The 27,381-nt window shown below is 41.6% G+C and overlaps 1 protein-coding gene across 9 annotated transcripts in view; it reads right to left on the bottom strand.

Annotated features, from left to right (window-relative positions):
- FHIT (fragile histidine triad diadenosine triphosphatase) overlaps positions 1-27,381 on the bottom strand; it is a 1,390,165-nt gene that overhangs the window by 5,929 nt on the left and 1,356,855 nt on the right. For all 9 annotated transcript variants that reach the window (XM_080674359.1, XM_080674366.1, XM_080674363.1 and 6 more), the window contains one exon: positions 17,093-17,199. In XM_080674359.1, the coding sequence (XP_080530485.1) occupies positions 17,098-17,199 (102 nt within the window). In that variant the 3' untranslated portion in view covers positions 17,093-17,097. The remainder of the gene's footprint in view (positions 1-17,092; positions 17,200-27,381) is intronic.

Here is a 27,381-nt window from a genome sequence, read left to right as displayed (position 1 = left end):
TTCCTCTCTGCCATTTAAAATGTACTGCAATTTATATATTTGCTATAGCTCTGTTCTTTTTGCTTTGTATGTGGGCTTATATCACAATAAAAAAAAATCTGTAGGCTAATGGATAAAAGTCCATTACCCAGAGCAGGGCCTTTTATAAAAAAACACAAAGATGAAATATTTAATACTACATTTTGAGCATGAAATTGATGGTCAAATAAGTCATGGTTTACTTCAGCTACTCACAAATAGGCTAATCTGAATTATGTTCAAGTTCTACCTGGGACCAATTGATCAAAGGTTGAAAACTGGCAAGAAAACACAGTTGAAGGCTATTGGGAATAGAGCATAATTCACACCAGCCTGCTTGTCCTGAGCGTCTGGTGCTTAAAATAAAGTCAGATTGCGAAAAGACAAAGATGAGCATATAACACACAGAGGCATCAGCAGTCCATACAGGGAAGTCTCTATGACTATGTCTCTACGTATGTTCAGATAGAGATGCAAATACAGCGGGTCCAGGTTTATGCCTGCATTGTCACTGTATGAGCCTGGCTAAGTTATATCGGCTCTCTGGACCACTGTCTTCTTTGTAAAACAATAGGTTGAATTATACGCTCTTTAAATCCCTTCCAGCCAAAGATGCTCAGTAGGGACATGGAAGCGGATAGGAGAGATAGCTGATTGCTCACTTTTCCAGGAAGGCGCCTCCGAGGATATGCAGAGTCCTTATGTATGTGCCATAAAGACGGCTAAGGGATCACCTATTCTCCAAAGCTCAGCCAGATGGTCCAGGAGACAAGGACTCAAGCCAGGGTCCTCCCTCCCACGGGAGACCTCCTCCCAGTCACGGTAGAGAGCGGAAATAGAGGCACTGGCTCAAAAAGCTTAACTGGAGTGACAAGAGGCCCTGAGGCTGCGCTCAGCAGATTCTTTTTCCTGGATGTGAAGGAAAAGCCATCTGTCCCGAGCATCTACCAGCCAGCTCCTGTGCTAAGAGGAGTGGACAGTCTTACATATGGAAACCTTATCGTCTTCACTTCCGCCCCAGGAAGTAGAGACCCTACGCCCAGGTCACAGCTAGGAAAGTTCACAGTTAGCAAGTGCAGGATGGGAACCAGATCTGCTTCATCCCAGAGACTGGTCTCTTTTCACAACTGCACTCTTCAATATGGCAGCCACTAGCCACATAGGGCTAACGAGTACTAACAAATGTGACTAGTCTGAATTGAGATGTGTGGCAGGTGTAAAATACCTAGGTTTCAAAGGCTTACTCTAATAAAGGATGTAAAATATCTCAATAAATGTTTACATTTATATAGTATTTTTATATTATATTATAAATATATTGAAATAATATTTGGATATGTTGTGTTAAAATATATTATTAACATTAATATGTGGTTAATGTGGCTACTGGAAAATCTTAATGACAGGTGTGGCTGACACTCTGTTCCTATTGGACAGTGCTGCTCTGAAGACATCCTGGGGCCCAGGCTCGGGGCTGAGCCCAGGGTGAAGTTGGCCTGGGTTTTGGAGATGGGATGTGCTCTATGAGTGTCTAACGAGTTAATTTAGTCCTTAGGAGCATGGGCTCTGGGTTCAAGGTCAGCCTGTGACTATTTGCTGTGTGACTTTAAGTTACTTTGCCTATCTGTGCCTTGGCTCCATATCTACAAAATGGGAAAATAACAGTATCTCCTTACAGAATTGTTATGAGGACTAAATATGATGCAAGTAAGGCACTTAGCACAGTTACCTAGCTCAGAGAAAGGTCTGGACTCTAAAGAAATGTCATTATTGTCACTCACTCATTCACTCAGCAAGGGTTTTTGAGCCTCCCTGATATGCTAGGAGCTGTTCTGAGTGCTAGAGACAATGGTCTTGTCCTTGGACACTTACGTGGTAGTGGACGATATAGACAAACAAATCTGTAATGTGGTAACAGATGATAGTGAAAACTATGAAGAAAAATAAGCCAAGTTTACAGTGTTGAAAGAAACAGGGGCACTAATTTAGATTGCCTTTCTGAGAAGGTGACATCTGAGTCAAATGCTGAATGGAAGGAGGAAAGGAGAGAATTCCAGACAGAGGGGACAAGAGGTGCAGGGGCCTGAGGTGGTGGTTTGACGTGATCTGCTGACAGCAAGGAAGCAGGAAGGCTGGAAGTGGGAGCATGGGGTGGGGCAGGGAATCATGAGAGATGAGTCTTGATTTGATATTAGTCCTTTACTGTGGCCTACAAGCAATTGGGCCCTAACTAGCTTTCCAAAGTCTGACCTGATCCCATTTAAAAGGATAATAATCTTAATACATTTCTTACTTTAATATGTTCATTCTTTTGTATGACCTGTGGTGAGTGTGAGGGTAATGATATGCTGAGTGAGGTATCTACTCAATAGTTGGTAATATTCTACATAAAGAAGTTGTATTTTTAACTTCAGTATCATGAAAGTTTCCCCAGAACAAAGGGAGTTTTTGGTTTTATGAAAATACTTTTCTTTTAAATTTGTATTATTGAATCTCATTCTTTTAAAGAATTTGAGGAATTAAAATTATCCACACACAAGATCTTCCACCTTAAAAGAAAAAAAAAATGGCCTCAATAGATAATAGATCTTTGAGAGGAGAGTAAGAAAGCAAAACTTTGATAGGGATGTCTGAGATAAATGCTGAGTTTCTACAGTAGGCATATTCCTTGTTTTACACTGATGACTTTGAAGTCTGCAGGAGCCACCGCAGAGATTGGGAAGGAAGGGGGCAGAGTTCTAAGAGCAGCCCAGAGCTCACAGGGCCAAGATGGGCCTGCCTGGGAGAAAGCTTCCCTTCCCTGTAGCTATGACTCGGGCTCATCATTTCTAATTAAAAAATGATTCAAGCAATATAATGAGCTTTCACTTCTTCAAAGCAAGACCACATCATCAGTTTGTAGCTTAGAATGCCAACCGTTCTAACTTTTTGTGGAATGAGATGTGGAGCTTTAGCAGAGGAAACCTGCACTGAACACTTAATTACATTCAAAGCCATATTTGTCCATCTTAAAGGAATGAAAATGATGTGGCGGTTTTTATAGACCTTCTTGACCTAAAGATACCTGCTGGCGGAAAGGAAATCCTCAGTTGGGTTCTTTTAATGCTTTAATTATTACGTGATCATTCATCTTACACACTGACTTGAACACTTTGAAAAATCTCTTAAATACGCATTAAAATTGATTGTTAATCCTAGACCTCGTGGTAGCTCTTAGAGGGCATGTAATTGTGTGTGGGCATGGGGGTTAGACCAAATGGACACAAAGTCAACTACTTTATAGTGGGATAAAGCAGAAAAATCAATTTGGTCACAGGTACCATTGGCACTACACTGTGGACTTGCACAGAACTCATACTTGCTCGCTTGTTCTTGAATCAGTCTTATTGTTTGAGATGAATCTGCTGCTCCTCTAGTATGGATATGAATGTCACCCACTGTTTCTCACACAGTGTTTGGGTCAAAGTGGAATTTTAGCAAATAGCTGGTGATGAGTTCTAGAACCTCCAGGTTAAAAATGTCCTCCAGGAGGCACGCAGTCTGTATCCATGTTGTGGCCAGGGGCCTTTGGATGAGATTGGCAGCTCCAAATGAAAATGTCCGCTACAGCCCCTCCTGTTTTCTGCTCAAATCTCAACAATCTTCTCAATGTTTTGAAATCCAAGAGCTAATTTCAGGCTCTTGGTGAAAACCCCAATCTCCAGAGGAAACCCTAACTGAAAGGTCTTGAATGGAGCCCCTGGGATCCTCACTGATCCCAAGAATGCAACATCCAATACATGAGGGCCCAAGGTTGATTGGCCATGACTCACTCCTGTCCATCCAATGCAGAATTAGCCGTCAGGCAAATATTCAGTCCCTAACTGATGCTTCATAGGGACACATGGCAGAGGGCTGTCCCTTCAGCAGGTGGTAGTAATGAGTGGCTAAAGTGGTCTTTCCAAAGCCCCCAATGTGAGAATCACTAAATATTTGGCTCTTTTCCTGAAGTTCATAAAGAAGCGAGAGTAAGCTATACCCCATCTTTATTGTACAATTCTTGTCTTGAGTTAGCTAGAGTTTAAGCAGGGAGGACATTTCTAAACAGAGACCCACCAATTTTGTCTAAAGGTAAATGTGGGCTCCAGACTCAGACTGCCTGAGTCAGACTTGAACCCTGATTTTCTATGTATATAACCTCAGAGTCCTTGGGCAAGTCCCATAGTAACCTAGACCTCAGTTTCAATTTCTGAAAATTGGGACGCTATTAGAGGGTTGTTGTGGGGTTTAATTGAACTAAAAATTGTAAAGTGTTTGGTATTGTTTGCCTGTGATAAGTTCTTCATAAGCTCTTCATTAAGAGTCATTAATAATAAAGCATCCTCTCTGTGGTGGTCTCTGTTCCTCGGTTCCTGAAATAATTATCTGGCTGGCAGTGAGGCTTGCGAAAGGCAGGGAGGGAGGATGGCCAAGAGGAGGAGAACTGCCTCTCTGATGTAGTAGCAGAGTGTTTGTAAAGATGATATGCAATGGTTATTCTTTTGTGTTTAAGCTTATTATGGAATAATTGAATATTCAGCCAGCAATTAGGCTATACATTCTAGTCAATACCTCCCTTCCCTTTCTTTTGTCCTTAATTTAAAAATTTTCATGTATCTGATTTATTTTTAGTCCTTTCTATGGTAAAATATATACAGACAGAAAAGTAGAGAAGATATATGTATATGGCTTACAGAATATAAAACAAACACATATTTTGCCACCATCCCTGGCAAGGACTAGAACATTGCCAGCCCCCTTCCACCATTCCACCCCACAGTCCCTTCCCAATCACAACCCTCATCCTGCCTCCCCTACAAAGGTAAACCATTGGCCTGATTTTATGGTGATTGTTTCCTCACTTTCCCATACTCTCGAAATGAATGTGTCTCTAAACGCTGTAATTTAGTTTTGCCTATTTTGAATTTGCATGAACACAATCTCTGTATGTATTCTTTTGTGTGTTTCTGTTGTTCCACATTCTTGCAAACACTTGTTATTGTCAGTCTTTTAAAATGTTGACTGTTGTGGTGTATGTACAGTGGTATTTTATTGTGGTTTAAACTTACATTTCCCTGATGACTAAAGATTATTGGCCATTTCAATACCTAGTTTTTTTTTTTAGTGTGTTTAAATCCTTTCATATTTTCTACTGGGCTGTTGACTTTTTCTCAGTTATTTGCAAGTTGTGTGTGTGTTTTTTTCCCTTTCCTTTAAAAAATTATCTTTTAGATTCTGGCTTGTTGGATACATATGTGGCAAAGACCTCCTCCCACTCTGTGTTTTATCTTTTTTCTCTATTAATGGTGTCTTATGATAAACAAAATTTCTTAATTTGAATGTAGTCCACTTTATTAATCTTTTTATGGTAATGTTCTTGGTGTCCTATTTAAAAAGTCTTTACTGACATATCATAAAGATATTCTCCTATATTATCTTCTAAAAGTTTTATTGTTTTACACTTTACATTTTGAATCATAGTCCACCTGGATTAACTTTTGCATGTGATATGAAGTAGTGGAATAGTTTCATTAGGTTTCTACATGGATATCCTATTTTCCCAGAACCATTTATTGAAAATATTTTCCTTTCCATGAACTCCATGATGTTAAATATTTTAGCAAAAATTAAGTGTTCCAGTATGCCTGGATCTGTTTCTAGACTTTCTATTTAATCCTATCTGTCTATTTATGCTTGTACCAATACCATGCCTTCTTAACTTTTGTAGCCTTGTAATAAGTCAGTATGCTGTACAGTAAGCCATCCTATGCTTCTATATTGTTATTTTAATAGTCTCTGGCTACATTTCCATAAGCACTTTAAAATCAACTTGTCAATTTTCACCAAAAAATAGAACATTTAAAAAAACCTATGGGGATTTTTATTTGAATTGCATTGAATTTATAAGTCAATTTGAAAAGAATTTAGCCTTTATAAAATAGAGTCATTCATCTCTCCATTTATGTAATTGTTCTCTAATGCCTTTTAATAACATTTTATAGTTTTCTTGCCTAGAAGCTTATATTTCTTTATTTTTTGGTATTTGATTTCTGATGTTAATATTAGATAACTTTAATTTTTTTTCATTTTCTAACTGTTAGCCAGTTATGGACTGAATCTTTGTATCCCTCCAAAGTTCATGTGTTGAAGCCCCAATGTGATAGTAATATGAGGTCTTCAGGTGGGAAATAGATTTGGATGAGGTCATGAGGGTAGAGCCCCCCTGATGGTCTTATTGTCCTTACAAAAAGAGTGAGAGGAGGATTCAGTGAGAAGGTGACTATCTACAAGCCAGGAAGAGGGATCATGAGAATCAGACCATGCTGGCAATCTGATCTTGAACTTCCAGCCTCCAGAACTGGAGAAAAACATATATGTTGTTTAAGCCCCACAGTCTACAGTATTTTGTTGGAAGTCTGAGCTGACTAAGACAGTGGCTGATTTGGAGAAATTAAAAACTTGCATGTGCTGATCTTATTCTATTCTTAGCAAGAGGCCTTGCTAAGTTTACTGATTAACTCCAATTGGTTCTCAGTAGATTCTATTGAGTTCTCCACAGGCATCATATTATTTACAAATTATGACCATTTTATTCTTTCATTTTAAATACTCTTATTTTTTATTCTTTCATTTTAAATACTTATTTAATGTCCTTGACTTGCTGTACTAGCTAAGGCCTTCAGTATATTGTGATATAGAAATGCTGAAAGTGAATATTATTTCATTTATAATCTCAGATAAATATTTTTCAACATTTCACCTTTAAGTATAAATTCCCTTCTAGTTCTAGTTTTCCTAGAACTGTTATATTTATTAAGTTGGATATTGAACTCGATCAATATTTTTTTTCTGCATCTACTTAGATGATTCTATTATTTCCCCCTCTAGTAGTCTGGTCAAATACATTACTTGAGAGTAATATGAAATCAATTGCATTGGTCATAATGTATTATCGCTTTCATGAATTGTACATGCACAGTATATATAATCTACCTATTTATCTATCCATCTACTATGTGATATATTTTAAGATTGTGGCATCTATGTTCCCATGTTCTGTTCATTGCAGAGCAATTTATATACCAAATGAGAAGTGGAAGAGGTTTTGTTTTTGTTTTCCTCTTCTCTGGCAGAATTTGTTCCATAAGTCATAAGATTCTCACCAAGAATCTTATTCTTATTCTTAGTAAGATTCTTATTTCCTTCTTAATTGTGTGGTAGAATTCTTTGTAAAGCTATCTAGATCTTTGTGGGAAGAGTGTTAATTCAGATTTGATTTCTTTAATAGGTATCAAATTATATTTTCTATTTTGTGTCAGTTTGGGTAGAACTATATTTTATAGAAACATCACTTTAATGCCAATTTTCAAATTTATTGGTCTAAAATTATTCATTACATGCTCTTTTTAATGACTACAATATCAAGAAAGATATTTAGCACATTAACTTTTAGCTTTTATTTTCTTCCAATAAATGCATATGTCATAACTTAAAGTAAATTATTCTCTAATCACACCTTTAGTTGCATCCTCAAGTTTTATTTATCTTCAATCAGTTCAAAATTGTTTCTAATTTCTTTTGGTTGAGTCTGATGGTAATGAATTCGCTCAGATTTTGTCAGAATATATGTTTATTTCACCTTTTTTCTCTAAGAAGATGTTAACTGGGTATGGAAAACTAGATTGGCAGTTATGTTCTTTCAGTTCTTTAAAGATGCCATTTCATGGTCTTCTGATTTTTTTGTTGTTGTTGCTTTTGGTCTAAATATTACTCCTTTGAAAAAAGTGTTTTTGCTTTTTTCTCCACCATTATATCTAAGAACTTATTTTTTGCCTTTTATTTTCTGCAGTTCTATTATGTGCTTAGTTCTAGATTCTACAACCCCTGCTCTGGGTTTTGTGTGTTCTTAAATTTTTGGATTCGTGCTATTGCCAGTTTTGAAAAATTCTCAGGTTGTCTTTTAAAATATAGCTTCCGTAAGAACTCAGTTTTGAAAATTTAAATAAATATCTATTACACTTTCTGTTTAAATGGATCTCTCTTACACATTTTTCCACTTTCATTTCTTCATGGCTCATCTTTAAGTTCACTAATTTTTTTTTTTTGCTCTAAAAAGTGTGCTGCTAAACTCATTCATTGGGTTATTACATTTTTCAGTTCTAGAATTTCTATTTATATTTTTTTATATCATTTCTGTATTTTTTATAGATTCCAGCTCTCTGCTGAAATTTTTAAAATCTTGTCTTTTCTATCCAGAAACAAAATAAACATAGTTGTTATAATGGCTATATCTTATAATTTCAATGTTAGGTACCCTGTGATTCTACTTTTATTTGTATTATCTGTCTCCTCATATGCTGTGATGTACGTGCATATACACATTCCTGTATCAGCATTCTATTTAAAAAATTGTGGAAATAATTTAAGATCATGTATTTTCTTCCAAAGATGATGATTTTTTTTCTTTGCTTCTGCCAGAAATTTAATGGGACAAGTAATTTGGGGTCACTGTAATTCAGTTCCAGGGATTAAGACTTTCTCAATTGCTCAGATGATTTGTCATTGGACTGCAGTTGGTACTAGGGCTGGTTTAGATCTGGCTCATTCTTCTCCCAAGGGTGTCACCACTTCTTCAGCCCTTTGTATTCCCACCCATGAATGACCACTGGCAACCCAGCTTTTTTTTTTTTTTTCAAATTTTTATTAAGGTGTTATATGTGTACATATCTTACCATTGCCCCCCCCAACACATGCCCTCACCCCCCAATGTTTTGCATCCGTTAGTTACTCTTATATGCATGCATACAAGTCCTTCAGTTGATCTCTTATTTCCCCCACCTCTCCCTAACCTTACCACTGTAATTAGACAGTCTGTTTGATGCTTTACTGCCTCTGTAACTATCTTTTGTTTCATCAGTTTATAATGTTTTTCATTATCCCCAAATGAGTGAGATCATGTGGTATTTTTCTTTCATTGACTGGCTTATTTCACTTAGCATAATGTTCTCTAATTCCATCCAGGTGCCTACAAATGGTAGTAATTCCTTCTTTTTTATGGCAGCATAGTATTCCATTGTGTAGATGTACCATAGTTTTCTGATCCAGTCATCTGCTGACGGGCACCTAGGCTGTTTCCAAATCTTAGCTATTGTAAATTGTGCTGCTATGAACATAGGGGTGCATATATCCTTTCTGATTGGTGTTTCTGGTTTCTTAGGATATATTCCTAGGAGTGGGATACTGGGTCAAATGGGAGTTCCATTTTCAGTTTTTTGAGGAAACTCCATACTGTTCTCCACAGTGGCTGCACCAGTCTGCATTCCCACCAGCAGTGCACGAGGGTTCCTTTTTCTCCGCATCCTCGCCAACACTTGTCGTTTGTTGATTTGGGCAACCCAGCTTTTATTGCTTTTGTTCTCTCTGCCTCTACTAGACTCACAAATTACCTCAGGGAAAAAGCAATCCCACATGTTGGCCTCCTTTCTCTGTGGGATTCTGTCCTCTTTTCCATCTTGACTCTGCATTCTTTTGTTACCTTTAACAGATATTTTCTTCTATTCTGTACAGTTATTCTAGTTGAATAGAGTCAAAGTATTTGGTCTGTGGTCTGTTAATAATAGAAGCAGAAGTCCTTCTTTTCTTTTTTGGTGGTCTGGAAACTTCCTGCCCTATAGGATTTATTCTTTAATTACTGTTTAAACTAATTTCTTGAAACCTGAACATTTACACAATTTATCATCTTTAAAATACAATATAAATTATAGAGAAAATAATAAATCTACATCTTGGTATAGCTAATGAATAGTCACAGTCTCCACTTATCACCATTCACGATACATTGGAAGCAGTAGAATATACTGGAATGTCTTTTGGATCCTCAGAGAAGTAGCCAATCCAAAAGAAGAATTCAGAGCTGCTTTTGCTAGTGCATGCTAGTGCATTTCCTATCCAGTTTTGTGCTATCCTGATGATAATCCTGGGATATGATTAAAATGCTTTTCATTGTAGTAATTTAGACATAGGGAAAGTGAGGTACAAAAGAGTGATGTGTTCAAAGAGTAAGTTTAGTGGCAATGTTGATGAGGCACCACCTTGAATTATTTAAAAACATTTCCACTGATTGTAAAAAACAAAATAACAGAGAATCCAGATATAGTTATTAGATGATTCCAGAATGCCTTTTTATACTTTAATTTGGTAGGGGATATGCCTGGTGCTTAGAACAAGTAATTGGAAACACATGTCTTTTTTGAGAGAGGACTTAATTTGTATAAAACTGTAATGTTCACCTGACCAGTCTTTTCTTTTATAAGCACATTCTAGAGAGTTCTGATAAAGTTCAACATAGTCATTTGCTTTAGAGGGGGCATTACCCACCACTTGACTTCTCTTGATTTCAGATTATTGAATGAGGCTGGCTATAGTGGGGGAACCAAGGTTTGCCTTGTAATAGTATTTCAAAGTGGTGATAGTGAACAAAAATGGGTCTGTTGTTTGGGGTCTAGGGAGGGCACAGAGAGGGTGGCAGGCACTCATCCCCAAAGCAGTTGGGTACAAAAAAGGAAGCCCTCACAATGGCTTCCCTAGCCCTCTCCCTAACTCTGTATAGCTCCTGTCTTACCCATGAAGGAGAAAAGAAAGGAAAGAGGAAGAAGAAAGGGCACATTACATGGAATTGGACTGGCTTTTTTGCGAACACCATTGGGACAAGTAGTTCCAATAGGATATTTTAGTTCTCTAAATAGTCTCTCCTTAGTGTCTACCTGCTCCAGTTTTTGGACTTTAGTTTGAAAAATAAGACACTCACTGTCTTTACTGCTCACCATTCAGGATAAATTAAAGAACACACTGCCGTGTCTTTTAAATCATCAGAGAAGTATTAAAACCTGAAGGAACACAGTTTAGAGCTGCTTTTGCTAATGTGTCCCAAACTGATTGACCAAGTGCCTACATGATAACTCACTTGAGGCCCCTGGAATGTCAAAACAATGCAGCACTTATATAAGAGGTGGCTGAAGGACATTTTAGAAACAGGATGGAATGAATTGCATAAATACTAGCTATTATTAAAGGGCAAGTTACAGATTATTAAGGTGAATTTTCATAGCCTTTCTTCATATTAACTTCCCGAATGAATTACATAAATACTCGCTATTATTAAAGGGCAGGATACAGATTATTAAGGTGAATTTTCATAGCCTTTCTTCATATTAACTTCCTATGACCTCTCAGGAGGACTTTTTTCCACCACCCTCCTTTCTGGCAGAGACAAAGACAAAAAGAGAAAAATAATAGGGAAGGACAACCCGGAGTGGAGAGAAACAAGTAGAAAAAGAAAAAAAAAGAGTGTTGGGAGTGGGTAGATATTTTTAGAAGGGTTTTATCATATGAAAGTATGCAGACTGATGTGTGATAAAGTCTCCATTTCTGGAGATGAGATGAGAGTGAAGAAGAAGGTGATGATGGTGATGACAGGCTTTATTTCATTATCATTTTGCACAATGCCAGTAGAGCTTGAAACTCTTAAAAATCATTTTTGGCACTTGGGTTGCACTTGTCAGAAAAGGATTCTGTGCTGATGGATCATGGAGTTCCAAGATCCATAAAGGGTTAAAAGTAACCATGGGAAACTGGTCATTTCTACCAGGAGTTTAACTAGATCATCTGAACAGAACAGTTCTATATATTCTTTAGCTATCAGTGGCCTCTGGTAATCTTTTATTGTTGTTACTCCTCACCCAGGGACATTTTTCCATTGTTTTTAGATAAAGTGGAAGGGTGGGAGGGAAAGAGAAAAAAAAATATCAATGTGAGAGAGACACATTGATTGGTTGCCTCATGCATGCGTCCCTGACAGAGTTGGGGAATGGACTGGCAACCCAGGTATGTGCCCTTGACCTAGAATCAAATCCATGACCCTTTGGTTAGAGGGCCGACACTCTAACCATTGAGGCAGACCAGTCATGGCAGTCTGTGGTTAACTTTTGCCTGAACTATTGGGTACATGTTAGAGAAAACTGGATCTCTGGAAAATATATTTAAAAGAACCAAACTAAACAAATTCATTTTGGAACTACCCATAGATTTTTTATTAAAGGCAATTTTTTAACATATAACTAGATGGCTATTCTTTTGGGCTATCATGAAATAACTCATTTAGATTTTATTATTCTAAAGTCCCTATGATTCCCAATTTAGGCCATAGGGACTTGATTTATCTAATCCAAATAATTGAGTCTGTAATTCCTTGCTACTGAAATTTGGTTCTATAAACATAGTCTACACAGTAAGAGGAGAGACAGCACAATCCTACAGAGACATGAACAGGAGAGGAAGGAAAAAGCAACCCAAAATCTCTTTTCTTATTGTATTTAAGATGATGGCTCCTTTTTTTCTAAAGAGCTTTTGAAGATAGTAAAGTATCATTGGCCTTAAACAAGGAGTCTTCTCTTATATTGCATGCTAAAGAAAATGATTTTTTAAAAATATCATTACCCAAGGATATGCCCATTGATTTTTAGAGAGAGAGGGGAAGGGTAAGAGTTAGGGTGAAAGACAGAAGCAGAGAGAAATATTGAGGTGTGAGAGAAACATGGATGTTTCTTTTGCATGGGCCCCAACTGGGATAGAACCTAGGTATGCACCCTGATGGGGAATTGAACCCATAACCTTTCGATGTATAGGATGACACTCCAACCAACAGAGCCATCCAGCCAGAGCAAGAAACCCTTTTATCCTATCAATGTGGGGGTGGCTCAAAGAGTATTGGCAAACACTTTCATTGGAATTGATGACACCCCCACTTGGGGGTTACCTAGTCAGTTTAGGATTGAACTGGTCAAGGAACTAAAGGTATTCCTTTGCCTCCCCATAGAACAGTGGGAGTTATGATCCCTAGGCATTTCTCACTACAGGCTGCCATGCTCACAGTAGACCTTCTTTGGGAAGGCTGAGGATTTTTCCAGGTGGTAGGATAGATTTTAAAAGGTATAATTCAGTGACCAGACACATACTCACTAAGCAAACCTGTTCTTCCTTGTCTACCTCAACTGTCCATGATTATGATGTGTGTGGTCCAGCGGCTGAAATCATGGTGATTTTTCAAAAATGCCAGTGTCAACATTTTGCCTTGACAGTATATCTGTAACTACTAATAATGCTTTTTTGGGCTGACTCAGTTGCTTTGAAATTGCAAGGCTCTGTTATGAGTAAATGAGAGGCAACCAATTATCTATAAAATAATGCCTCACACAGAGGAGAGTTTGATGAATTACAAATGAACTCTGCTGACACAACAGAATATGGGAACCTGCCCTTCTCTGACTTTCTTTCAGAGCTAGGGGCAACGCTTGCATATTTTACAACCAACATACCCCACTCACTTACAACATGGGGTGGAAATGGGGATAGGGAAATGACAAAATCTTCCCTCACTAGTACACACCTCATTGCTTTAAAATTCAGTAGAAAATGTAACATGGGTGTTTAGGGGCAGCAAAACCTAGTATTAAGTACCTAAATAAAGAATGATTATGTTCCAGGAAGGGCACAAGATTAGGTAAAGAATGCAGACTCACTGTCATCTAATGTGGTTTAGAACCCAGACTAAAAGAGCAATGGCAGAACCCTCCTCCCGCACTCAGCCCAGTGTGTGGGGAGGCAGCGCATAAATTCACCTACACAGAAGGTAGATATTGAGTTTCTGGAACCAAGGGATTGCCAACCTCATCAGGGATCTGTCAGGTGGAGAGTGAGACAATTGCAGCAGCTTCATTCAGCAACTCTTAGATAGCTGGCTTTTTCTCTGCATAACAAAGACAAGGTCTGTTTTCCTCTATTGTTTAAGAAACTGCAGTTCAAAGTAATTTTCTGCTAGACAAGGGATACAGAGAAGGCCCAAAATATCCTGCAAGTTATAGCGGAGGATCAGGAGAATTCTTCTACAGAACTAACCTAATGTAGTTGCCTTCAAGAGGCTGAGGAAACAGTTGATAGTATTGGAATGTTTATCTTTGTGGTCCTATGGCAGTCCTGTCATTCAGGAGGTGAAGAGATTAGCCAAAGAACACAGATGCATAACCCACAGACAACAGTATGGTGATGGGAAGGGGTGGGGGTCAATGGGGACATCAGTAATAGTGTCAACTAAAGTTAGAAAAAATAAAGTAGGAGATTGAGAGAAAAGAAGATATAGAACAGGGTTGCTACTGACTGAATGATTTGCTAAGCATTTCCATACCAAACATTCAGGAGAGAGTAGCTTTTTACCTATTATGGTCCATTTTCCTACTTAGGGCATCTCTGGGTATAGGTTTGCACATTTTTCTTTGCCAATGTGTTTGTTCTTAAGGAAGACTAATGGCAAAGAGAATGTTAAAGGTCAAGCCCTAAACACCTGGCCTCCCAGGAGAAGGGGTGGTTGCAAACAGATCCAATCAGCCAGGACATTGAATGTGTCCGTGGGAAGCAATGGGCATGGTGCAGCCCTTCCTGCCTGGTGTCCTCCCACCAGGGACAGGAGGGCCTCTACTCCCTAGGGAAGCTGACTATAGCTTTCCCACATGTGCCTCATCTTCCCCACGCACCTGGTGAGAGACATGGGGAGCACTGAGCACTGACCTTGGGGCTGGAGTCATGTTAGTCTTTAAAGTATGGTTATGTCCAAATCTTGCATGACAGCCCAATTTATTAACAGACTCAGAAGTTCCAGGAATGCTTTAACCCTGTATAAACATTGGGTGTATAGATGCATTTTCAAAAGAGAGGGGGTAGGTGTCAAAGAGCAAGGTGGTCCAACTCACTGAGCAGGTTTCCTAAACAAAACAGTTCCTTTCCCCTCTGTAGAGAGAGGGACATGTAGTCCCATTATACAACAGGAAATGATGTTTACTAGTTGTGTCTATTGGGCAACCTCATCACCCATCCGACTGCCCAGAAAATGGGAGGGGATTTGTTTGGTCTGTAAACAAAAGCCCTTAAAGAGAGAAGTCCATGTTGGTTAATTTAAAAACTCATACACACTGTGCAATCACTTGTATAACAAGTTAAGGTAACGACCTTTCTGGCGAGACTTCTAAGGCACATAGATTCACCGGGTAGGCAGGAGATGCTAGGCCTCAAGGCAAGACAGAAGCAAAAAGGGACAAATCATACTGGGAACTTGGGTGAGAAGTCTAAAACCTCTTAAAGTGTCTAGGAGCACATAGAATGACAAAGCCCTCCAATGCAGGACACCTCGGGGAAAGCCTAGAGCTTTCTTGCCATTACACAAGAAACCCAGACAGAAGAAAATCCACCCTAGGAAGCTGCCTCTGAGGAATGTTACCCCGTTCAGATGGGACATTCCAAAATGACACACTCGCTTTCAGAAGAGGACAGAAGGAGGATGGCAGGCATGCCCCTAGGCCTGTGTTCTCAGGTAAACTAGCTTAATCCTAAAAAGAAAGAGAGAGATGAGAAGGTGAACCGGGTGAAAATGAAATATCAAAGACAGCTTCTGCTAGCACCACACGCTGTCCCTTCAGGCAATGGCATGCCAGCTGACAAGCCAGTGGCCTGAGAGAATGAAATGAGCTTTCCAGAATGCAAGGGCCTGAGCACACACATACTGTGCCATAATGAAGGAGAGGCAGCTAATACTGCATCAGTAATCAGAATACTTTCAAAGGAGGTGGTGGGGGGGGAGCTATCAAGTGCACATATACTTGAAACTAACTGAAAAGGGCTTAGTTTAAAAATAAAAAGGAAATAAATGAATGTGTTTTCTAGCCAAAATTCATGATCACTAAGTGGTTGGTGCCATTTTATATAATTCAGTTGCTACTAGTATTTGTTCACTAATTGTTTTTAATTAGTACCTGACGTATTTCAACAGCTTATAATATAAACACGTTTACATAAGACCAGATGAAGAAGACAATCTAAGAAGGAAAAGAAACTATTTATTTAGGGTCCATAATCCCTAAGGAGTTTTATTAACAGGGGTGCCAGGTAGAATACAGGATGTTCAGCTAAATTTGAATGTCAGATTAAACAACAAATTATTTTTTCATCTAGGTCAGTGGTCGGCAAACTGCGGCTCTGTTGACTAATGAGTTTGCCAACCACTGACCTAGATTCTCAATTCCAATAATTACAGGCTGTTGTTCCTTGTGATTAAGCCCCTATCCCAGTGGTCGGCAAACTCGTTAGTCAACAGAGCAGCAAACCACGGCTCGCGAGCCGCATGTAGCTCGCGAGCCGCAGTTTGCCGACCACTGATCTACGTGTATGTATCCCAATATTTCATGACAACCCTATTTATTCATTAATTTCAGAAGATCCATGAACCCTTTGACATTACATAAAAATTTGGTGTTGATATTCATTCTTAAAAGGAGGTTGACTATAGATTTCTACCAGCATCTGAAATCTATGATCTCCTAGTAGTTAAACACCATTAATGCAAAACATCATTCTCACCCTGGCCTTTCCCTGTGGCCTGAGCTTCCGAACAGCCAAAGCCACATGGAAACACGAAGGTGATTTACCAACCAGCAGCCGGAGCAGAGGTGTGGCTGACCTGTTCTGAAGACAGCTGGTTCACAGCACCTGGCAGACGCACAAGGGAATTGTGGGCCTTGAGCCTAAGGATGCTGTGACTCCCTTAAAGGATTTTGACCTCAGACCAGTGGTCGGCAAACTGCGGCTTGCGAGGCGCGGTTTGCCGCTCTGTTGACTAATGAGTTTGCCGATCACTGTCTTAGACGATCAGGTTTGAGTTACAAACTATCTTGGGCTGCTTTGTGAAAACTGGATTGGAGAAGAGCAGGATCAGAAAGGAAGAAACAGGAGAGAGGTGAGGGTGGGCTGACCGGAAGAGAAGAGACAGGAGAGGGGACTCACAGGATGGCTTAGGCCTCAGGAATCAGGGTCTTCCTCACTCTGGCTTTTCTGTCTTTTGCAGCCACCAGCCTAGAATGTTGGTGCAGCTGCTTTTCTAAGTCCCCAACCTGGGCAGGGAGCCCCTTTCCTGAGGCCCTTGGAGGTCTCAGTGGGGAGGAGGTGGAGCCTTTACCTGTGTCACTGGAAGTAGGCCCGCAGTGCCTCGGCTTCTACTGCCATTTCCTCCTCCGATCTCCACAGGGCTGGGGAGTCTGCCTCCTCTTTGTCATGTTTCTGGAGCTTTGGAGAAAAAAGACAACACAGAATTAGCTCATTAATGGGTCCTTGAGATCTCCTTGAACAAGTACTGTGGGGTAGTTGAACAGAATTTGCAAATCATAGGCTGGGAGGGGTGGGGGTGTGTCTTTTAATTGCCTTAGTTGACAAAATTTGAATATGGGGTGGTTTCATGTACAAAACCACATTTCTAGCATTTGCAATAAAATAACCATATTAGGCTACTATTTGGTGTGTGAGAACATGGGCCCCTTCCCATGCTCCAACTCCCCTCTTATGCTGTGGGAATATGATGAAGGCCATCAGTAAATGGACTGTGACACCTTGGGAGCCTGGCCAGCTCCTGAGTCAAGAAATGACAGAGAAACAGCTATCTAGCATTTCGGTCTCACACAGCTTATGTGTAAGCATGTCCCCTCCCCCAGCATGCCCTGTTTCTGTACTCTATATCACCTTGGACTGAAAAAGTCTGGTTGTGGAAAATTTCCCTGGCTGGCCACCCCCGGTGCTCATGTAAATCCTAATCCACCCGTGTCTTTTATAGCCAGCCCTCCAGGTTATTTCTTTGGAATTGGCAAGCATTATGCTGAGGTTTTCTCATACCCTGCCTCTTTGCCTAACACAGGATGGCCTGTTCCCTGCTTGGAACTGTCTGCTGGGCTGGATGTAGGAGTCACAGATTGAGGGGGCATCCTTCCATTTATAATCCCCACAAGTTGCTAATTTTCTTTTTCAGCCCTCATCCTTCATTCATTTCATTTACTAGGCATTGAGCTTGCTGCCTGCCATTATCATTCCTCTCATCTGGACTTACCCACTACTTTCTGTGGCTTAGCCTCTCTTATACGAGCTTTGAGCAGTTTTGTTCAGTGAACCAAAATAGCCAAAGCACATTTACCGTAATAATACAAGGGCCATGAGTACAGAGTAAGAAATAAGAGTATGTCTATTAAAAGAGGCTTCAAGCAGGTAAACAGTAAAAAGTTAAATTAGGAAACATCAAAATATTAACAGATCTTAGTTGAATCATTTAAAAGTCCTCTTCAGATGCCCATATTTCTTTAAAAAATATTGTATATATGTCTCAGATTTACATATAGAGTGGATAATATTTCCATTCTATCAGAGAGAGGGGATGTTCTCAGAACTCTCCATTTGAACAGCTCAATTTTTCCCTTAATCTCCTACTGCAATTCAGTTTTATTAACTAAATTTGTTATTCCTGTGTGAGACTCTATACACCACAAAATGCTGAAGGTATAACTTCTTCACAGACTGCAGTGTAGTATTTTGTGTCAAGCCATATGAGGAGAGAGAGAGGCAAATGATTTAACAGCATCGATGATGGTTAGTATTTAGGATGCAAAGGGCAGTTCCTTTGGTGTGTGTTATTTCATGGTGCATTTCATTGAATCCTGACAATGACCCATACACAAGGCAGGCACTATTGAGCTCCATCTTGCCAAGCAAGAAGCTGAGGTCCCCAGAAGTGCATTTTCCTGTCAGATCACCTAGCGGGGCAGTTGAAGCACCAGTGTTGTTCCCAACAATTAATTTTGCCTCTTAATCCACCCTTGAGGAACTCCAGTGCCACCAACGTGGACAGTTCTACACATCCTGCTCCACCCACCAGGTGCATTTGCCAATAAGTCAGCTTCTTCTAAAGAAATCTCGCCGACTCAGCAAAAAGTCTATCAATGAAAATAGTGGGATTTGCTGTTTCAGGACCAAATCACTCTAAATCTGACCCAGAGACCCCCACCCTGGCAGCTGGCAGCAGATGGAGAAATTGCCCCATTATGTGAAAGCAAACTTTGCTACTGAAGGCGAAACAGTAAGGGGACAATAGCCCAACTCTGAAGCTGAGCTATCTTTCCACCGGGGAAGCCTTCGCCTAAATGAGGTTCATTAGCATATAACCAGGCCACAGATATGTTTATGAGGGTCATGGATCTTCCCTTCAGAATCTGGCTGCCAGCACACTGGTTTTACATCTTGCCACATAGATTTAATTCTCCTTCGTGGAAGAAAACCACATTAAGAAGTCATTTCCTCCCTTGCAGAGGCAGATCTGACACAATTGCTACAGGCGAGTCAAACTGCATTGCCATTTTTCTTCTCAAGAACTAATTTTCATTTTGATACTAGCTTTAGATCTGTTATAAATCCATCTAGTAACAATTCAGTCAGATGACAAAGAACAATGCAAAGCTCAGAAAATATGGTCTTCCCACTTCTGGCTCTGCCATCAGAAGACACAGAAATCAAGCATTAAGTGGCCTCATCAGTGCAGATCATACCAGATGAATCCAAATAATTTAGAGCTGGCAAACGTTAATGACTTTCTAATTATTAGGCGACCGTCTGTTATTGACATATGCCTTACAGATGGCAACGTTGTGCCAACGCTTAGAAGTTGTTTACGGAAAATAGGAAATAAATAAAACAAAAACTAGTCATATTTGCAAAGCTCTGTTGTACGTGGTTTTTAAAACTGAGAGGTTTCCCTCCTAGATGCCGCGAGGCAAGCCTGTGGCTTTCTTTAGATCATCCTCGCTCCGGACTTTGGAGGGTTAGCAGAGTTGTAGATTCTTGCTGTTTGGTGTGTTCTTCCAGCGCACCTGCCAATGGCCTGATGGACTTGTCACTTCAGGCCCGCTTGTTTCCTGGTCTCCACAAAAAGATCCAACATAGGCATGGCTTACGTCACAGTGCCAATGTAAGGGCTGGGACTTGGAGAAAGCCTGTGTCTCAGTGGAGTGGGCAGAAGGAGGTGCCACAAAGAGCAAAGAGATTGATTTTGATAATGTGGCAATAAACCCAGAACTCTTAGAGCATCTTCCCTTATACCAAAGGATAATCCGCCCCTGCAGGTGAATGTTAAGAAACAAACACACAGATCAGTCAACTCCACAGTTCCTGCTCCAGAGGAAGGTCTCCGAAGCCGCTCCATGGTGTCCACTCTCACAGAGGTTCACATCCCCACGCAGGAGAATGAATGGAAGTGGAGCTGCCCCTGCCAGTCCCCACCAGCAACTACCAGCCCCCTAGGAACTCCTGCCCTGCAGGGGCTGAAATGCCATTTCCGCTGGTCAGCGAGGAGGTGGGAGAGCAAGTGCAGCCCATGCGAGGCAGCCAGGGTGCAAAGGCTGTGAACTCAGTGCGGAGGAACTCATGTGTTGTGAAGGCAATGGGGAAAAGAAAGAACGAGTGAGAAGAGAAGAATGCCCAGAACTCTGAAATGAGAATAAAGCGAGCTCAGGAGTATGACAACAGCTCAGGAGTCTGACAACCAAACAGGGACTTTGCCCAGATGATTCAAGATTTTCGGGCTGCTTTGGGCAGTCATCCACTTACTATGCCAATCCTATCGAAGAGCACAGCATATGCATTTGTGTTAGGAAACGCCCGTGGAATAAACAAGGATTGGCCAAGAAAGACATGGATGTGATTTCTGTTTCTAGCAAGTGTCTCCCCTTTGTACATGAGCACAAGTTAGAAGTGGACTTAACAAAGGGTCTGGAGACCCCGATGTTCCGCTTTGACTTTGCATTTGACGAAACGGCTTCAAATGAAGTCGTCTGTAGGTTCATAGCAAGGCCCCTGGTACACACGATTCTCCAAGGCAGAGAAGAACCTGTTTTGAATGTGGCCTCCTCTGGGTGGAGGCCTTTCTGGGGAAGCCCAGAGGCTCCTTGGGGTTGTCCTAGCTCTGAGGAGAGGGAGGAGCCTTTAGTCTGACTCTGTGGCTGTGGCCTGCCACCCACACCCTTGGTCTGGGCACTAATCTGTCTTGTATTTTAAAAAAGTTTCTGGAACCTCCTCCTTCCTTGATGTTTTTTGAGGTCCAAGAGGACCCCTGCTGTTTTGTGTTTATACATTGTGTCTAACAACAAAGCAAGAGGAAAAAAGAACACCATGCCCAACCTTGGCTGCTCACCGGACTCATGGGAAGAACTTAAAAAACCACTGATGCCGGGCTCCTCTCCAGGGATTCCGATTTAATTTGTCTGGGGGCAGCCTGGGTTTGGGAATTGTTTTCAAATTTCTCAGGCAATGCTAAGATGCATTTAACTGTTGAGAAGCAGTACATTTGGGGAAAAAGTCTTTATGTAGAGAGAGCCGTGCACATAAAAAACTGAAGCATTTGTCTTCAGCCTACTGCTGGCGATCCTGCCAACAGATTTGAGGCTGTCCTTTGCAGACTCGCTGCAGCCTGCTTTTCTCCTACATGCGCCCTGCTAGAGGAGAGCCTGGGCCACAGGCCATGCCAGCAGCCCCAGGACACTGATCTAGCTCAGAAGCTTTGGAATGGGGTTTCAGTCTCTGCAGGAAAAGGGACTCTGGGAAAGGTCCTGGAAGAGCCACCAGGTGACTTGGAAATGAACATGCTGCGGCTTAGAGTCGAGTTCTGTTTGCCTGGCTCACTGGGATACGCCCTATGATCCTACATGCTGGCTTATGGAAAGGCACTATGTGCCTTAGGCAAGCTTTAATTACGGGCTTCCCTCCTATGAATCTTCTAGATTACCTTTAGCTGTCTGCAGGGACAGGCGGTGACCATGGATTAATACACCAGATGTTTGTTCTGTCCCTGCCCTTAAGCGCTGAGCCAGACAGATCCCCTTTACTGTCCTTATGGGGCACCCAGGTAAAGAGGGGTGACACCAAATGGTTAATTATGAGTGAGATGGACATTACCAAATGGAAACAGGCTGGGAGGGGGAGAGTCAACTTAGTTCCACATAAAAATCATGTTAGAATAGAGTGATGGGGTGAGGGGGTTATTTAAGGAGCATCCAGCATTGGGGTTAGTCCCAAACCTGCCCAGCTGTGAATCTTAGAAAAGACAGAGGAAAATGTCTTGATGATCAAATTCAAGGCTACCATTTGGTCCACTCCAGGGCTTATTACTGCATGACATTCAGAGTAAACTGCCGCACTGTTTAAAAGCCATAGTTTATCGGTTCTAAGATGTACTGCTTTTCACATTTTAACATCTCTGAAATCAAAGCATGTCCTAAAATTGATGGTGTGTCATAATTTACTTGGCAGTGTTTTTCTTTCTTAGTAGCATGTAGAATAGCAACCCTTCCTCCAGGTGGGGGGGAGGGGGAGTCAATGCGCTGTAGAACCTGTCTCTCCTCCCTGCCATTCCGTCACACAGTTCAACTGTGAAAATGCTCAGCGCCATGGCCAGCGTGATCCAGATTCCCTCCTTTCCCTGTGCGACAACAGCAGCTGAAACTGTTTTCACAGATACTCGATTCACGTGCCAACTTTACAAAGTTTGCAAAAACTTATACCAAAGACTTTATTCACCTTCAACAGAATGAATGAAGTCTGTGATGGCTCCTCAAAGGGAATTCTATTTCTGGACAGCTTTGAGGAGAGATTTTTTAAAAGTACCTGCAGTCACCCCACTTTATCTGCCTGAATGGATTTTCAGGGAGGGGGTGTTAAGGGGACTTCTGATTGCAGTACTGATGTGTGTTGATTTGGACACTGTTCCTTTCTGTGCATGGAGGTATCATTGCGAGGCATGTGGGTCATAATGGATTCCCGGGTGTAATGCTCATAGTACCCTGGCTGCTGGCATTGTAATAGCTCAGTCATTACAGGCGAGGAATGATTCATGGTGACTTAAATACTTTTCAGAATTTGGGACTGATCTGTAGTAAAATGCCAAATTATCTTCAAAGGTGTGTGTAGGGGGATGGGGAGGGAATATTTAAGCCACTTCTTCAAGAAGCAAGTGGCTGAATATATATTTACATCTTTGTTTTTAGTTTTTCAAAACAATACAAGGAGCAGAGAGCTTAAATAAGCCATTTCTTATGGGTCTATGGTTCCCTTCATATAGGTGTTTATACAAAGTATGGCCAGGGAAATAACTTCAATGAATGGGGAAGTAAAAACTTGAGTTTTAAACCTAATTCTCTGTTTTTACCTTCTGTTTGGTCTGCAAGCACTTACTGAGCACATGATATATTCCAGGCACTGGTCTAGGTCTATGGAAGCTCTAAAAATAAGCCAAAAATTGTTGCCTTCTGGGGTCTCACCACCCAAAAGGGAAAACAGAGTCATACATACATAATTTAATACAAGTCGGTCTGGTGTAAGTATTAAGCTATAATTTCCTTCATAGTGTTCTCAGAATATCTCAGAGAGTCATTCTCGCTGGGGGCGGGGTCCAGAGCTGATTTTAAAAAGTCAGGATTTGCAATGTGATTTTAGGGAAGGGTTCTCATAGCCAGTGGGTTCCATCCCTCCTGCCACTTGTGCCCATGGAGGCTCCACCTGCTACTAGCACAGCTCTCCCTCATGAATCCTGACAGGCAGTTCCAGCCACGCCTGATCATCCATAAGAGTCATCAAGAGAGCTGAAATTTCTTTGCCATTTTGAGAAATCTTAACATTCCAGTGTTTCAAGATGATACACACACCCCAGGCCCCCAAAGGTGTCCTCCAGTCTACAATGAAAGCTGCAAATAGCTCTGAAGTCTAGTGAGAAAGTTGTTCCCTTTTCCATCATCTTTCAGTTCTTCTGATTAATCAAAAAAGAAAGTCTCACCCTTGCCAGTTTTGCTAAGTGGATAGAGCATTGGCCTGTGGACTGAAGGGTCCTGGATTCAATTCTAGTCAAGGGCACATGCCCAGGTTGGGGGCTCGATCCCCAGTGGGGGGTGTGCAGGAGGCAGCCAATCAATGATTCTCTTTCATCATTGATGGTTTTATCTCTCCCTTCCTCCCTGAATCAATCGATATATATAAAAGGCTAATATGCAAAGTGTCCCCTCAGGAGTTCAACCGGGAGACCAGGAGTTTGATTGCTCGCTATGACGTGCACTAACCATCAGGGGATGGCATGGAACAAAGGAAGGCCCTGGTCAGCAGCCAGAAGCTGGGGAAGGGAGGCCCCGGCCAGCAGCCGGAAGGCCTCAATAGCTGGCCAGGCCTAAGGACCCTACCCATGCATGAATTTCATGCACTAGGTATCTAGTGTATATATAAAAGTAAGTCTCAGTTGTTACTAGCATGTCCTTAATGGGGTGGAGCCACTCAGACTCTAGCTAGAATACAATAAATATGGTCTAGACCAGGGGTGGGCAAACTTTTTGACTCTAGGGCCACAATGGGTTCTTAAACTGGACTGGAGGGCCGGAACAAAAGCATGGATGGAGTGTTTGTGAGAACTAATATAAATTCAAAGTAAAGGAGCGGAGGGGAGAGCAAGAGAACCCTCCGCTCTTTTGGCTCCACGGGCCGGATAGAACAGCCGAACAGGCCGGATCCGGCCTGCGGGCCGTAGTTTGCCCATGGCTGGTCTAGATAGAAAGCTCTTATTTTTTAGTGTTATCTCCCATTTATGATAGCATCTCAGATTTCCTTGTAAAGTAAATTTAAGTTAAAAATTAAGAGCTGATTTAAAAAAAACATTAAGTAAAACAACATGGGAAATTGGCATTAAACATGGCATTAATGAAAATATATTAACACACCAGATATTTTTTCTGTCCCTGCAATGCTAGGGGAGGCCCCACCCTAAAGCGCTGAGCCAGACAGACCCCTTTACTGTCCTCATGGGGCACCCAGGTAGGGAGGGGAAACACCAAATGGTTAATTACGGTTAATTATGAGTGAGATGGGCATTGCTAAACAGAAAGATGCTGGGAGGGGGCTAACCTAGTTTGAAAGCTTTTGAGAGTCAACTTAGGAGGCTCCAGAGGTGGGAAGGGCAGCTAAGCGATGGCCTTCTAACATGTGGGTGTGCTTGTTCCTACTGGGCTGACCTGTAGGAAGCTTCCAATTTTGGGGGGCAGATCTTGGACATCAAAATAATTTCATATTGTGAGAGCTCTAAAGAAAGCAGAACATTGTGGTCTGCGAGGGTGGCAGAACTTGGGGTGGGGTGTGGAGGAAGGCCTCACTGAGGGTGACTTTAACCTGAGAGGTAATCAATTAGAAATCCGTTGAGCAATGAGTAAGAAGGGAGCTCGGTGGTTAAGAAACTGGTGAGAAGAGCGAGGGAACAGTATTTGCAGCCTGTGGGGGTGGCTAAGTATTTGCATTTTATTTTTGGTACGAAGAAGATATTAAAGGGTAGAAGCAGGGAAGTAAAGGACTGGAATAGTTTTCCTAAAAGGTGGGCCTGGCTGGAGAAGGAATTAGAGGGAGTCAGTGGCAGCCAGACAAGAAGTGACAGGAGCTGGGTGGTAGGGGCGAGGATGGGGCAGGAGGGATAAGGGGGGCTCTGTTGCCCCATAAATCTGTGTGGTGGTGAGTCAGCGGCAACATAAGCAGTTCCTGAGTGGGGCTCGGTCCCTCCCCACAGACAGACCTTTGCCTCTGATCACTGTCTTCATGACCCTTTGCATAGCGCACATGGATCCCGGCTCCCCAGCTCAAAGCTGCTCAGAACTAGTGCAAAGTACGTGCCTCACTTCTCTCGTGTGCTTCTCACAGTCCCAAGTCCCCGCGTAGCCTTCCTGGACCATTTAGATTGGTGGTGAGGAATATGCCATGATTTTGGAGGTGGTCTCTCTCTCTCTCACGCACGCACGCACGCACGCACAGCATCCTTTGAGCACAAGTTTCCTCCCTAGAACCAAACCCTTTTTCTCGAACTGCCGGTTACTGAGCAGACAGTCACCCACACTGGGCTTTCCTGGGGCCTTAATCAATCACCTCATGCTCTCACTTGATACCAAAAATAAAAAGGTATTGTGCCGCCACTTTGCTTCCTTAGAACCCTGAGGTTATTCAACTATTTCTTTGTGCAAAAATATGTTAATTGCCTTTCTTCTAACTCTCTCTGTGAGGGATCTTATGAAATGGAACCCCAGGCTGATTGCTAGATGGTGAGACCTTTAAGTGCAATCAAATTCCCTCCGGTCACTGTGAAGGCTCCAAAGCCCGGGTCTTTGCCCTTTGTCGAGAGGAACTCAGGTAATCAACAGAGCATTCATCCTCTGATGAGTTGCCAAAGCTCTGGTTTAAGCCTAACTTGCTTGAGTAAAAGCAAGCGTTTTGGGGTTTTTTTTTAGTGCTGCCAGTGGGGCCCAAATGCTGAAATAAGCTCTTATATTAATTAATGGCAGCCTACTTTCAAGGAATATAGTGTTGATGTTTAAGAATTTGTAACCCCCAAAAGTATTTATTAACGAGAAAATCACAGCCCTGGAAAATAATTATGCCAAACCACTGTACTATAACAAAACCCAATTGCTTATCCAATTATACATTAAAGTATCACATTGTCAAGCCGATTGCCAAAGCAGCAAATGAGATTTTGCCCTCATCACAGTTTGGACCAGCTATTCCTCAGTCGATGGTACTGAGAAAGGTCTTCAGAGCATCCTATATAACCTATAAAACCTGTGCAAAACAAGGTGGGCAAATCATGCCTGCCATCAGAAAATCACTTTAATTGGTTGGATATTAACATTTGCACGTTTCCATCGGAAGTTTGCTAGGAGCAGCTCAGAAAAGGACAACCCTGGCTTCTGGTCCTATGCAGAGTTGATTTCGATTAAAACATCGAATGAGTCCCTTCCTGTCAGGGAGCCATCAGGGAGGCTAACCTGAAATCTGAGGTTAAAGAAAGGCCTGCTGCACTGCCTCCTGGTGGCCACCATTCAGAGCTTTCTTACAAGACATCAGGCGGTTAAGGAGCAGGACTTGGAAGCTAGACTATGGCTGGGGGGACATGGCGGGTAACATGGGAGTCAGTGCATTTGAGAACTGTCTGCAGAGTGAAGTGCAATCTGGAGTTATTCCTAAGACACTCCACGGCTGCCATTTCCTTCAGAGCTTACTCCAGTGAGCCTCCTGTTTGCAAGGGATGAGACTGAGCCTGCCTAATCCCTGGGCTCAGCATTTCAGACGGAAAGCCCTTTACAGCCATAGCTTGACCACTGCTAGAGCAATCAGTTGCATAAACCCAGGAGTTCATTCTCCTCAAATTATAATAAGCCATCAACAATAGTTAACTGGGCAAAGAGCCTCCTGCTTAGCTCTGATGCTCATAGTAGAAATCACCAAATCACAGACCTGTCCATCTTCCTTGCCCTGCTGCTCGCTGTGCCTGGCCCCTGGGAGCAGAATTCCCAGCAGCACTTTCCCTCCCGACTCACTTCTCCCTGTTTTCCAGGTGAAAATCTGAGTCTCAGGAACTCACATCAC

The sequence above is a fragment of the Plecotus auritus genome (genome assembly GCF_963455305.1).
Source record: "Plecotus auritus genome assembly, chromosome: 6".
NCBI classification, from domain to species: domain Eukaryota; kingdom Metazoa; phylum Chordata; class Mammalia; order Chiroptera; family Vespertilionidae; genus Plecotus; species Plecotus auritus.
The sequence above is the reverse complement of the archived record's forward strand: the minus strand, read 5'-3'. Positions and strand labels throughout refer to the sequence as shown.